The sequence below is a fragment of the Geotrypetes seraphini genome, chromosome 6, assembly GCF_902459505.1.
Source record: "Geotrypetes seraphini chromosome 6, aGeoSer1.1, whole genome shotgun sequence".
In the NCBI taxonomy this organism is placed as follows: Eukaryota; Metazoa; Chordata; class Amphibia; order Gymnophiona; family Dermophiidae; genus Geotrypetes; species Geotrypetes seraphini.
This window is the reverse complement of record NC_047089.1, coordinates 236,420,274-236,434,882: the sequence shown is the minus strand read 5'-3', so window position 1 is coordinate 236,434,882 and position 14,609 is coordinate 236,420,274. Positions and strand designations below refer to the sequence as shown.

General features: G+C 44.5%; 1 protein-coding gene across 1 annotated transcript in view; it reads left to right on the top strand.

Moving 5' to 3' along the window:
* Positions 1–6,723: 6,723 nt before the first annotated feature.
* Positions 6,724–14,609, top strand: part of F5 (coagulation factor V) — a 181,297-nt gene continuing 173,411 nt past the window's right edge. Inside the window, exon 1 of the mRNA XM_033948697.1 lies at positions 6,724–7,363. Within this exon, the coding sequence (XP_033804588.1) occupies positions 7,230–7,363 (134 nt within the window). The 5' untranslated portion in view covers positions 6,724–7,229. The remainder of the gene's footprint in view (positions 7,364–14,609) is intronic.

Below are 14,609 nucleotides of genomic sequence, written 5' to 3'. Positions count from 1 at the left end.
AACAGCAGCTTGTGGGGTTTTTGGACAGGATAGATGTATTCTATTTCAAAAGGCATGTATGATTGGTCATAAATGCATATTGCAATATTGGTTACAAAAAGATCCTTCAAGTTATTGGCATTGGAGGAATCAATTCCATCGTTTAATTTTATTTGAGGTTTTGGAGGTTCGTAAATTTCCTAAAAGAACACGTTTATTTTTAAAAATCTGGGACCCTTATATACAAAAATTATCCTTGAAAGCAAGAAGTATGATTCTTAATACTTTATATTAAATTTAAGTAAATGTTTTTAGTATTTTTATTTATTTGGTATTTCATGTCACCTTTCATTCTAGGGTAAGGAGGGAAATAGGAATGATGATTTTAATATATGTTAAATTACTTGAAATGTATTTCTGTTTAATTCATTTATTATAATATAATAATATTAAAAAACAATCTAAAGTAATAAGGGGGATATAGGAAAAAATAGATTAGATATATAAAAATATATTTTGGAGAAATGATAAAATATGTATGCAAATGTTTTATTATGAATTTAATTGTAATGAATATCTCTTTGTATCATATTATTATATATTTATTTGATTCCTTCAATAAAATGTTATAATATATGGGGTCCTTTTATTAAGGTGCGCTAAATGCTAAGGCATCCATTATATTTCTATGGGCACCTTAGTATTTAACGCGCGATAAATCGGCTAGCGCGCCTTAGTAAAAGGACCCCTGTATTAGGTGCCCACATTTTGCATGCACTATGGGCCTGATTCTATATATCACGCTTAAAACATCGGCACCAGGCACGATTCTATAGAAATGATGTGCAATTTGTAGTATCATGCTTAATGCCACTTGTGTGTGAAAACTTTTAAGGCCCACCCATTTAGGGCAGTGAAAACCAGGCCTAAATGCCTGCGCCTAAGCTGTGTGCACGTTGGCACATGTAAATCCATATTTTAGCCAATTAATTCCAATAATTGGTTCTTAGGGTCCAATTATTATGCTAATTAGTTCATTAACCAATTATATTGTACACAATTTTGAGTACCTTATATATGATCTGGCCCTATGAGGGTAATTTTATAAAGTATTTTTAATATAGTACATGTGTGGCCACGTATGCATGCAAAATGCCTTTTTTAATAAATATACTTCCCCCTCCCCATTCGTGGTTTCAGCAATCGCGATTTCACATATTCGTGATTTTTTGGGGAGGGGGAAAAATAATAAAAACCCCACAGTTTAGCCTTCCCCCCGACGTCCTGGCCTTACCTGGTGGTCTAGCGGGCTTTCGGGGCAGGAGCGATCTTCCTACACTTCTGCCCCGTGTAGATCGCCAATAGGAAATGGCTGTGGGGCGTTCCCATCGTAGTCTCCCGAAAACCCGCTAGACCACCAGGTAAGGCCGGGATGCCGGGGGGAAGGCAGGAGGGAGGCGAGGGTGGGTCGGAGCTGGACCAGAAGATATTTGCGGTATTTCACCATTCGCAGTCCGGCTCTGCCCCTATCCCCCGCGAATCCGGAGGGAGAAGTGTGCTGGCTAGCTTAAATGTGATGTGTCTTGTCAAGAAATTGCCTAATTTGTCAGAAAGCATGGCCGGGGTGCAGTCGCAACTAGGAGGGGCCGCTGAAAAGTTCTCAGCCCAACCAACAAAGCTGGGGCAGTGTCCACTTACTGCCACTCAGTGGCGTACCTAGGGGGGGGCGGGCCGCCCCGGGTACCAGCTCATTAGAGGTGCTCGAGCTTTGGAGTCATGGCCCGGGAACTTCCCTGCTATGGCCCGACTCCAAGGCTTCCGCGAGTCCCCGAAGTGATCCTGCCTGAGCCCTCTCTCTTAACTTCCATTCCCCCACGGCCACACCCCCCGTCGCCGTCGGAGCTTGGTCAGCAACTTCCGGTTTCCGGCTGGGTGGAAGCAAGAAAGGGAGCCCGAGCCGCGTGGGACACTGCAATTAAGGCAGGAACTGAGGGTGAGTATCGCTGGGCTGCTTGGCGGTGGTTTTATTGTTATTTTTTTTTTCTGCCCGAATCAATTTTTTTAAAACCCCAAAATCGGCCTCCCGAATCATCAACTGACCCTCCCCCCCTAAAGCAGGATCAGCAACTTCCTCTTGCTAGCCGGCTCCTGCTTTAGAGGGCGAGGGGGGAGGGTCAGTTGGGAATTGCTGCAATGTCCTGCTTCCCCTCTGGCCTCCTGACCCGTACCTAATTGCATTAGACAGTACTAGATGGGGGGTGTAGGCCTTAAGAGGGAGGTGTAGGCCTTAAGGGGGGGACAGACCTTTGGGTGGGAGGTAAAGACCTTCGGGGGGGTGTAGGCTTTCAGGGGGGGACAGATCTTCGGGTGGGGGGGGTGCAGGCCTTCGGGGGGGTGCAGGCCTTCAGGGGGGGTGCAGGCCTTCAGGAGGTACAGACCTTCGGGGGGGTGCAGGCCTTCAGGGGGGGTGCAGGCCTTCAGGGGGGTGCAGGCCTTCAGGAGGTACAGACCTTCGGGGGGGGGTGCAGGCCTTCAGGGGGGTGCAGGCCTTCAGGGGGGGTGCAGACCTTCAGGGGGGTGCAGGCCTTCTGGAGGTACAGACCTTCGGGGGGGGTGCAGGCCTCCAGGGGGGTGCAGGCCTTCAGGGGGGTGCAGGCCTTCGGGGGGGGGTGCAGGCCTTCGGGGGGGGGTGCAGGAATTCGGGGTGGGTGCAGGCCTTCGGGATGGGGGCAGGCCTTCAGGGGGGGACAGACCTTCGGGTGGGGGGTACAATCCTTCGGGGAGGGTGCAGGCCTTCAGGGGTATGGTTTAGGCCTTCAGAGGGGGACAGACCTTCGGGTGGGAGGTAAAGTCCTTTGGGGGGGTGCAGGCCTTCAGGGGTGGGGTGTAGCCCTTCGGAGGGGGGACAGACCTTCGGGGGAGGGGGGTCCTGGTGTAAAAGTACACAGAGGGAGAGAGGGAAGGGGGGTTCAAAGATACGTGCATATGCCAGACTTTGGAGGTTAGAAATAATGGGTCTAAAAACAGAGGAGTGGGAGAGAGATGGTGCATAATGGGATTTAGGGAGGGAAGGAACAGAAAGGGAGAGAACTTGGAAACAGGGGATGGTGTGGAGGGGGGATAGAGATACTGGATAGGAGGATAGTTGGGAACAGAAAGGGAGAGATGGTGGATCCTGAGGTGGTGGGGAGTTGAGAAAAGGTGAATCTGTGGATCGAGACAAAAAAAGGAAAGATGCCAGATCTCCGGGAGAGGGAAGGGAAACGGAAGGGGAGGACAGAGATGGCAGACGGATGGTTAGCACGGAGAAAGGAGACCCTGGCAAGCAAGACAACAAGAGCCTGGGACCAACAAGATTTGAATATTGACCAGAGAACAAAAGGTAGAAAAAATAATTTTATTTTCTGTTTTGCGATTACAATATGTTAGATTTGAAAAGTGTACATGAGACAGCTTGAAATGGGAACTTTTCTATTTTTGTGAATGGCAAGGCTGAGTTCAGTTAAAATATATGCTTTATAAGAAAATATAATAATGTGTTTTATAAAGTTTATAAGCATTGCTGGCATACTCGGTGAGGTGTTCCTAGTGTTGGTGGTGGTGGTAGCATGTCAGTGTGTTGAGAGGAAGAGGTAGTCTGGGAAATTCTGCTGAGCAAACTCTGGGCCCATTTCCACCCCCAGTTAGTCCACTCCACTCAACTGGATCACACACTGAGTGGGTCTTTGGGTGTTATTTCTGGGTAGTTGTTTTAGAATCTCTTCCAGTGGTTAGTCAGTATCTCCTTCTGGTCCAAGGAAGGAAACTTTGTCAACCTTAGCATTGACCTTCAGAATATGTTTGTAACAGCGCTGCTTGTGTGGCATTAGGCTATGTAGTGATCGAAAGAAAAAAACAGACCTTTGCACATTTTTGCACTATATGGTGGGTGTATGAGGAGATTCATTTCCTGCACAGTTAAGTCCGTGTGAAGTTACCTTGTGCTGTATTTGACATCTAGCAAGGTCTCTGTTTGGAAGGAAAGATCTAAGCTTAAAAATGAAGTGGCCAGAAGTTATGTTAAAAGTAGATAGCGTAGCTGGTTTTAAGAAAGGTTTGGACAAATTCCTGGAGGAAAAGTCCATTGTCTGTTATTAAGACATGGGGGAAGCGTCTGCTTGCCCTGGATTGGTGCACTCAGGAGCAACAAATACTAGTTTTGGCTGGCTCTTTCCCCACGATTTAATATCCAGTTCAGGCAGTAAGTAAATACATCGGCAGGGGGGGTCTGGTAAGTCTTGGGGGCTGGGGATGGAAGGTGAGAATCAGTTCTGTAGGCTATCAGAAATTTGCTTAATTATCTACTCACACAGAAAAGCAGTAAAGTCAATAGGTTCTCTGAGTGGGAACAACCTGTTTGATCTTGCACTCTTGTGACTGACCAATTGTTTATCACTGTTTAATTTATCACATTGATTAATTTGAGCACACCTGAGGTGTCCTATGATGGTGTGCACTGCAGGCAGAGGGTGATTAACCTGTGCCTTATTGTGTGAAGCGCTGGAGAATTCTCTCCTCTCGCTTACCTCTCACACTGAGGACACCCTGCTTCAGTATAATCATTTATATGATTTATCTTATAAACATTATTACGTGGTCTTTTCCTCAAGTGCTGAGACATCAGGTTGTTCCCACTTGGAGAACCTATTGACTTTTACTGCTTTTCTGTGTGGCTTTAACATTTTTGCTATTCAGTATACCTAAACTATTATTCAGTAGAAAAATTTGGTTTGTTCAATCAAATCCTGTGTGGACATTGGACTTCTATGAGTGAATGTTCTGCTTGATTGAATAAACTAAATTTTTTCTACTGAATAATAGTCTAGGTACAATGAAAGTAAATAGCAAAAATGTTTGAGTAGATAATTAAGGAAATATTTTTCATATTGCTTGCTTATGGACTGGGAAAAAAGACTGTTCAAGCAAATGTCTCCAGAACTGCTTTAATGGAAAAATGTGATTTTTTTTTAAGTACTTTGTGAAATTTATTGTTGTTGTGAAATTTATTGTTGTACTTTGTTTAAACTTAAAAAGCGGTGTCATTAACAGTGAATTGAATCGAAAAATCGATTCAACAGGGTGAATCGAATCGAATGAAATATTTTTCTCTGAATCGGGCAGCACTATTGGCTACCATGAGAATGGGCTACTGGGCATGATGGACCATTGGTGTGACCCAGTTAGGCTATTCTTATGTTATGTTCTCATCTGTAGGGGCCTTTGTTTTCACTTCTTATTTTAATGTATTTTTTTCCTGGGAACTTATCAGTGTTTTTTTATAATGGGAACAAAAATGGAAGAGAATTCTAAGTTGCTTTTAAGTTTGTTGTTTTAATCTTCTTACTCAGTCTCCAGATATGCTCCACTATCCCTACTAACCACTTCCAATTTTCCTGCCTACTATTTAAAGCAATAAACGGAGACAGCCCAGCCTATTGGAACAATCGACTAATTAAATCCACCTCAACTAGACATAGAACTCACGCACCATTCACACACCCTCCAACCAAAAACTGTTTAAACAACCTCCTAGCCATTCGAGCTGCAACTCTCGACCTCCAACTCTACAACCTATTGACTTCGACCGCAGACTACAAAACTTTCAAAAAATAAATAAAAACCCTTCTATTCAAAAAACACATAAAACCGAACTAACACAATCAGGACTGTCCCAAGCATCATCTGCAACTACTCCATATGTACTTCTAATGTCATGACAATTTAGACATAATTTATGTTATGTTATGTTTGGAATAATGGTTACATATATGAGGTTCAATAAAAGAAAATTTTCACTGCCTGTTTCTATTCTGACCATTTATTCCATTTCATGGTTATTGCAAAAAAAAAAAAAAAAAAAATTTTTACATGGGGGGGGGGGGGTGTCAAAAAATGCTGGGCCCCGGATGCCACATACCCTAGGTACGCCACTGCTGCCACTAGCAGGCTTTGCCAGGGCAGCCACTAGCACGGCTTTGTAAAAGAGGCGGTTAGTCTAGTGATTTTTCCACTTTTTTTTTCTTCGTTCTGTCAGAAAAATACGGCATGGAAAAAGTGGAAAATCATTGGACTAAGTGTATACACCTCGATGGAGACTGCCCCAACTTTGTTGGTTGGGCTAGTGGCCCCTTGTAAGCATGTTAATCATAATATACTTTAACCAATCAGTATACTTGTGAATTTTTATGCAGGAACACTTACCTGCTCTCAATCGGGTGTAAAAATCCTCATCTAATTTCAAAGTGTGATTTACGACACTTATTCAAGTATTTTACTATACCTGGGGGGAAGAGATCTTATATTGGAACTTTGCAAGTAAAATGAATAGTTACTGGTTTGTACTTCAGCATTACCTTGAGAATGAATGTAACTGTTGGGCAGACTGGATGGATCACATAGGTTTTTTTAAAAATCTGTTGTCATTTACTATGTTATTATTTATGAAGGCACATAGGTGCCTAGTGTCTTTTAAAACTACTGTAGCACCTACAGTAAGTAAGAAAATGCATAGACTCTCAACTAGGCAGCCTATGAATACAATTTCCTTCTATAGGCTTAGCAGGAGAATAGACATAAGGAGAAAACCAATGTATCCTGCTTCCAACAGTGGACACTTTACTCTGTAGTTAGTGAGGGTCTGCCTGACTTTTGTGAAGTGATATATTCAGCCTGCTGCTCCCTGTTGTTTCCTGTTCTCTGCCTACCGCCTGGGAGGGGAGGGGACTGTCCGGTACTCTCCTTGGCTGAAATCCAGGGCACTTGTGTCCAAGTTCATTCCTCCTCTCTGTAGAGACTTTTGGCTTGGCCTGTGCTGAGGTGGTATATCCTTAGGTCTCCCTTCCACAGCTTGGTTTGGGGGCATAGGCTTCCCCGGGGCACTGGCAGCCTCAAACCGAGGTTCTGGAGCAAGGGCGCGTGCCATTCCTCCTCCGCCTGAGCGACGCATGCCTCGGCAGAGAGCGCTGCACTAAGGATCCAGCAGCGCGTGCCACCCCCTGAGCGGCGCGGGCCTCCTCCGAGAGTGGAGACGGCAGCCAGCGGGCGCGTGCCTCCGCTGAGAGGAAAAAGGTCTGCGTCCAGCAGCAGCAGCGCGCGCGCGATTGCCATTCGTCCTCCGGCACACTTCTCAACACCTGGCGGCCCGCGCCATTCCTCCTGTGCGCGTGAGTGCATCGGCGCGCGCTTGGCTGCCGCAGGCTTCCGCTCTACATATGGGTCCGCGGGGCCTCCGGTTGCTCCTCGGCCTCCTGCTGGGGTCTTTGCCCGGGCTGGAAGCCCTTTTCAGGCAGCACCACATCGCAGCCGTGAAGGTGGACTGGAGTTACGGGATCCCGCAGGAGCAGAGGTAAACGGGGGGAGGGGAGCGGTCTGTATTTTCACCCTGTCTCTGCTGCGCACTGATTTAAAAAGTACAAGCATTTCATGCAGGATTAGTTAATTCTCCTATTTGTATCAAATGTGAGAAGGATTCAAATACTTTATCTCATGCGTTTTGGAAATGTCATCTGGTTAAATCTTTCTGGTCTGCCATCCTATTATTTTTAGGGTCACTATGGAATTGTCAATTGGTTGAATCTCCAAAAAGGGTATTATTTGGTAAAGCAGCAGCTTGTGGTGCGGTTTTTGGACATGAAAGATGTATTCTTTTTCAAAAAGCATGTATGATTAGTCATAAATGCATATTACAAAATTGGTTACAAAAAGATCCTCCAAATTATTGGCATTGGAGAAATCAATTCCATCGTTTAATTTTATTTGAGGTTTTGGAGGTTCGTAAATTTCCTAAAAGAACACGATTATGTTTAAAAATCTGGGATCCTTATATACAAAAATTATCCTCGAAAGCAAGAAGTATGATTCTTAATACTTTATATTAGATTTAAATAAATGTGGTTTTTTAAAAATATTTCTATTTATTTGGTATTTTATGTCACCTTTCATTCTAGGGTAGGGAGGGAAATAGGAATGATTTGTTGGAGGAATGATAAAATGTGTATGCAAATGTTTTATTATGAATTTAATTGTAATGAATGTCTTTTTGTATCATATTATTGTTTATTTATTTGATTCCTTCAATAAAATGGTACAGTGTAAAATACGGGGGGGGGGGGGTGTCGGAAATTGAGGGAACATATTGAGAGATATAAAAATGTATTTAGAGGAATGATAAACATTTATTAGAAGTTAATATGGTCAATTTAAATATAATGACTATTTTACTGTGTTATATTATTATGTATTTATTGTATTTCTTCAATAAAATGTTATAAAGTAAAAGGCTTTCTTGCCTAGCGCGAACCTGCGCCGCATTTCACCTGTCGTGAAATCCGAAGTTTGCGAAGGAAGATGTTTTGGTTTTTAAAAGCCAGAAAACAAAAGGAAGTGACAGTGGAAAACTCAAACTATAAGTGATTCAAGGGCACTACTTATGCACACATCTCAAAAGTGCTCAGACTGCGGGACAAGTTTCAAGTTTATAAAAAATGTATTATGTAATGATTATTTTATTGTATTATATTATTGGATTTCTTCAATAAAATGTTATATTTGATATACCACCTTATGGTATATTTCAAGGTGGTTGGACAATTAAAATTAGGGTAATAATATAAATAAATAATTTATAACATTTTATTGAAGGAATCAAATAAATATACAATAATAAGATACAAAGAGATATTCATTACAATTAAATTCACAATGATAATATTTCCTTACATATTTTTATCATTCCTCCAAAATATATTTCTATATACCTAATCCATTCCTTTCTATACCCAACCTTGATCCCTTCCCTTTCCCCCTACTCTTCTCCCCCTTCATTCTATTTATTTCATTTATAACATTTTTAAAGAATGACCTTAGATTGTTTTGAATATTATTATAACATTATAATAAATGAATTAAACAGAAATACAGTTCAAGTAATTTAACACATATTAAAATCATCCTTCCTATTCCCCCCCTACCCTAGAATGAAAGGTGACATGAAATACCAAATATATAAAAATGCAAAGTGCATTTACATAGCTTTAATATAAAGTATTAAGAATCATACTTCTTGCTTTCGAGGATAATTTTTGTATGTAAGGGTCCCAATTTTTAAAAAATAAACGTGAATATAAATAAAATATAATTAGGGTAATACAAATAGTATATCAAAACAATTAACATAAAAGGACTACAAACAGAACACCTAGACAAATTATAAAACACGTTCTGGGTTCTGACACGTTTCGCCAAGGCTTTTTCCAAGAACCCGTATTGCAGTTCTCAGATGTGATTCTGCCACACTCAGCTGCATTTGTCTTCACAAATGTTGGAAAGGCTTTAACGGGTGGCGAAACGCGTCAGAGCCTAGAACATGTTTCTGAACCCCGTCCAGCTTGTCTATCAGATACGTTTTAGATTGTTCACGTTTTTGAGTTTCCACGTTATAAAAAAAGAAAAAATGTACACACTACTGCTCAGAAGATGACTATTTATTTAAGACGCTCCACCTTGTGGGTTGTCCCCCCCAGGACGGATTTAGATGAAAAGAGGCCCTAGGCTATTCCACTTATGAGGCCCTTTCAGCTCCCATTTTTAAGTTTGTAAATTACATGAGAGATAATAAAATACATCATTACTGTGATATATATCAATATGTTAAATGAAACATGTTGTTATTGGTACTAACCTTTATAAAAAATGTGACACGGATAATAAATAAAAAAAAGTCGAGAACACTTATTTGGACATTTATTCTCAGCACCATATATAGTACTTGTAACAATAACTAATCAAACATAACACACAACATTGCCCCTTCCTATGTCATTAGTGCCCCCAGTGCGTCCTTCCTCACCTCACCCCTCCTCCGATGCCCGCCTGCCTCCCATCCCCCTTCCATTGAACACCCCCATGCCATCCTGCCTGCCTGCCTTCCATTAAACCCCTCACACCCCCTCCGATGCCAGCCTGCCTGTCTCCCATCCCCCTTCCACTGAAACCCCCCACCCCACCCCCGATGCCAGTCTGGGCCGCCCTGTCCTGACGGATCCACGTTTTGCCTCTCTCCCCACGGGGCTGGGCTTTGCCCAGATGTTTCCAGACTGACGTCTTTCCCTCCCCGATCCTCCTCCCATGGCGAGAAAAAGAAAGGGAGAAGCCGAGTCGGCGCCCCGTTGCGGCCGGAGCCGGTTCTGATCCTGAAGCGTAGAATTTCTCCTTATTTTCGGTTCAGTGTTTTAGTGTTCACTGTTTTTAGAATAGTGCAATTTTAATTTTGCTTACAATTTGAATGTAGGTCCCTCTTGATCTTGAGGCCCTAGGCTGAAGCCTAGTTAGCCTATAGGAAAATCCGGCCCTGGTCCCCCCTGAGCACTTTTGAGATGTGTGCATAAGTAGTGCCCTTGAATCACTTATGTTTTGAATTTTCCACTGTTACTTCTAATTTGGTGCTATTTTACGCAGTGTTCTCCCCAGAAATTTTTTCCAGCCGGGTAGAATGAAAAAGTAGCCGGGTGGGGCAGGATGGGGAAATTTGGTGGTTAGGACAAGATAGAAACATAGAAACATAGAATATGACGGCAGAAAAGGGCCACAGCCCATCAAGTCTGCCCACGCTAATGACCCACCCCCAGACTTCACCCGGCTAGAGATCCCACATACATATCCCATTTCTTTTTGAAATCGAGCACGCTGCTGGCGTCAATCACCTGCAATGGAAGTTCATTCCAATGATCGACTACCCTTTCGGTGAAGAAATACTTCCTGGTGTCGCCATGAAATTGCCCACCTTTGATTTTCAGCAGATGACCTCTTGTGGTTGAAGGTCCTTTAAGAAAGAAGATATCATCTTCCACCTCGATGCGGCCCGTGATATATTTAAAAGTCTCAATCATGTCCCCCCTCTCTCTACGTTCCTCGAGCGAGTATAGTTGCAGTTTATTCAGTCTTTCCTCATATGGGAGGCTCTTGAGTCCCGAGACCATCCTGGTGGTAATTCGCTGAACCGACTCGATTCTCCGCACATCTTTTTGATAATGTGGTCTCCAGAATTGAACACAATATTCAAGATGAGGTCTCACCATGGATCTGTACAGGGGCATTATGACTTCGGGCCTCCGGCTGACGAAACCTCTACGGATGCATCCCACCATTTGGATGCAGCTTTCTCCACCTGCTTGGCAGTTTTCATATCTTCACTAATGATTACTCCCAAATCACATTCTGCCCTAGTCCTAGCTAAGGTCTCACCATTCAGAGTGTAAGTTCTGCATGGGTTTTTGCTGCCAAGGTGCATGACCTTACATTTTTTGGCATTAAAGCCCAGCTGCCAAGTCGAGGACCAATGTTCCAATAAGAGCAGGTCCTGCTCCATACTGTCGGGTAATCCAGTGGCCTAGTATATATGACAGCCAGCGCTGATCATTTTTTAACAACCCCCTCCTCTATGTAGAAAAATTATTTTTAGTAATAATCCATGAGTCACACAACAAGGGTGCTCCTAGGAAAAGGCAGCATCTTAAACACTGCAGTGAGCACTAGAACACCAACACATACAATGTAAAACTAAACAAGCCAAATCCTGCACAGTCAATTGATTTTGTACCATGCTAACAGAAAACCATGTCCTTTTCATACACACAGAACACAGAAACACCCTCACCCAATATGGAATAATCACAAACTAAAAATAGAAATATGTAGACAAAACTTAAACTGAACCGCCAAGAAACCAGACTCTGCATACAATGCAACACCACAGAAACAGTGACACGTCCCCTAATACTGTGCAAAATATAAAGACAGTAGATGTAAATTTGAAAAAACTGATACATAACAATCACCACTTTATAAATTAACAAATAGAAATAAAACAAATAACGAGAAATAAGAAAATACCATTTTATTGGACTAATCCATTTTTCAATTAGCTTCCAGAGGCCAAATCTTTCTTTAAGACAGTACAGTATACTGCTGTTATGGTATCCTGTCCTGACCCGAGGAAAGAGGTAGTCCAAAAAAAATTGCCTTATTTCCATTTTCTATTTATAAACTTTTATCAATACAGTTAAAATACTACTTGATTCTATGTAAAGCAACAAAAATATTATTTCTACCTTTTGTTGTTTCTGCTTTAATCATCTTCTCTTCGCTCTCTTCTTTCTATACAGTGTTTGTCCTCTCTCCCTTCCATGCAACATCTGCCCTCTCTCTTTGCCCCTTCCACCCAGCCTCTTCCCTCTCTGTACCTACCCCTTCCATCTACTGTCCACCCTCTCTCTGCCCTTTCCATCCACTGTCCGCCCTCTCTGCCCTTTCCATCCAGTGCCTGCCCTCTCTCTCTTCCATACAGCATCTTCCCTCTTTTTATGTCCCTTCAATAAACTGTATATCCTGTGCCCTTTCTCTCCTTTGTACATGATTCATTCAGCTTCACCCCCTCTCCATTTTTCTATCTCCACCCCCTCCCCTATGGTCTGGCATATCTCTCTTTCCTTCCTTCCTTCTGACTCCATCCCATGGTCTGGCATCTCTATCTCTTTCCCTTCCCTCCTCCCATGCCCTGACATCTCTCTCTTCTCCTATCTCTCCCTCCTTTCCCTTTGGTATAGCATTTGTCTCCTTAGTTTCCCTTCCCTCCCCCCATCTCTCTCTTCTCCTTCCATCTCACCCTCACCCTCCATTATCTGGCATCTCCTCTATTTCCTTTCTCTCCCTCCTTCCTTCCTTCCTTTCCCCTGGTCTGGCATTTATCTCTTTCTCCCCCTCCCTCAATGGTCTGGTATCTCCTTTCCTTCTTTTTTTCCCTCCCTCCCATGGTCTTGGCATCTCTCTTTCCTCTCCTCTCCTGGTCTTACTTCTCCCTCCTTTCTTCTCTCTCCCCAATTGGGTGCAGCAGAAGCAGCATTTCTCTTCCCCCTTCCCCCTTCCATGTCTCACACACCCGTCCACTGTGCAGCATTCACAACTCACTACAGGCTAAGGTAGGAGATAGGGTAGGGAGGGAGGGAAGCTTATAACTTACTGCTCTTGCTTGCTTCGGGCCTTCCTCGATGCCGGGTCCTGCTTCCCTCCTTCCCTCCCTTCAACTCACTGCCCTATCTCCCACCTTAGCCTATAGTGAATTGAACCTATGCTCCGGGGCTCTAATGGTAACACTGTGCGTGCCGGCTTCCCTTCTCTTCCCTCCCCCCAGGACATAACTTCCGGTTTCGGAGGAGAATAAGGGAAGTCGGTACGCACAGTGTTACCGTTAGAGCCCTTGCTGGCACTTTAAAAAAAAACAAAACCAAATGGCTGAGGCGGGGGTCGAACACTGAGCTTCCGGAGGCTCTTCAGGCTGTGCCAAGTCAGCCCGGGGAATCCCCAAGCCGGTGAGAGGGTTTTTAAAAAAATGTTGAGCAGCGGCAGCAGGATTCACGACCTTCCGAGATGACAGCTCGATGCTCGCCTAAATTAGCCGGGTGGAGCGCCCAGCTAAAATGTACTAGGGAGACCACTGTTTACACCCCAAGGCGTTTATTACGATCTCTGAATGACAATGGGGTAGTCGTCCCTCACATTTCGAAGGCACATCTTGCGTCAACTAGAGATGGTGCATTCTTTTATTTAGGTCCGCGGTTATGGAATAATCTGCCCTTAGACTTGAGAAAAGAAGAATCATATATAAACTTTAAATGGTTTAACTACAGCCTCAACGAAATGATAATATTATAGTTATTTTTCTTATGCTTTACTTATTTACTTTAGTTTTTAATTAGTTCTTCCTTCTCCTATGTTTTCTGCTATGTACCGTATTTTCACGCAGATAACGCGCACCCGTGTAAAACGCGCACACGGGTATAGCGCGCAGAAACCACGATTTTATGTACAAAAACTTTTGTATACCGCGCTCACAGGTATACCGCGCATGCAGCCCGACTGTCCTTTCGCCCGCCCCGACTCTCCTCTGGCCACCCCGACTCTCCTTTCGCCCTCCCCGACTCTCCGTGCGCTGTCCCGACTCTCCGTTCACCCGCCCTGACTTTCCGTGCACTGCCCCAACTCTCCGTGCGCTGTCCCGACTCTCCGTTCACCCGCCCTGACTTTCCGTGCACTGCCCCGACTCTCCGATACATACCCCCCCCCCCCCCCCGGCAGGACCACTTGCACCCCCACCCCAAAGGACCGCCGACTCCCCGACAATATCGGGCCAGAAGGGAGCCCAAACCCTCCTGGCCACGGGTTGGGCCCATGTGCCTCAGGCCGCGCCCCCAGGTGGGACCTAAGGCTCCAAGGCCTATTCTGATAGGCCCACGCGCCTTAGGCCCCACCAGTAGGCGGAGCTTTGGGACGGATGGGCCAATCCGGCCTCATTCCGTCGTTGGCTGCCTGCCGGACAGGCGGGTTTGGCTCCCGTCTGTCCGGCCAACTACCAAAGGTACGGGGAAGGGGGGTGGGGGTGTCATGGGGGTCGGCCAGGGGGGTCGCGGGTCAGCTGGGGGGGCGGTCGGAGGTTCTTGGGGGGGGGCGGTCGTTGGAGGGAGGGGGGTTTGCGTCGAGGGCAGGAGGGCCTGGGATCCCTCCTGCCCGTAATGTAGTGCGGGGTGGGGGTAGGGGGT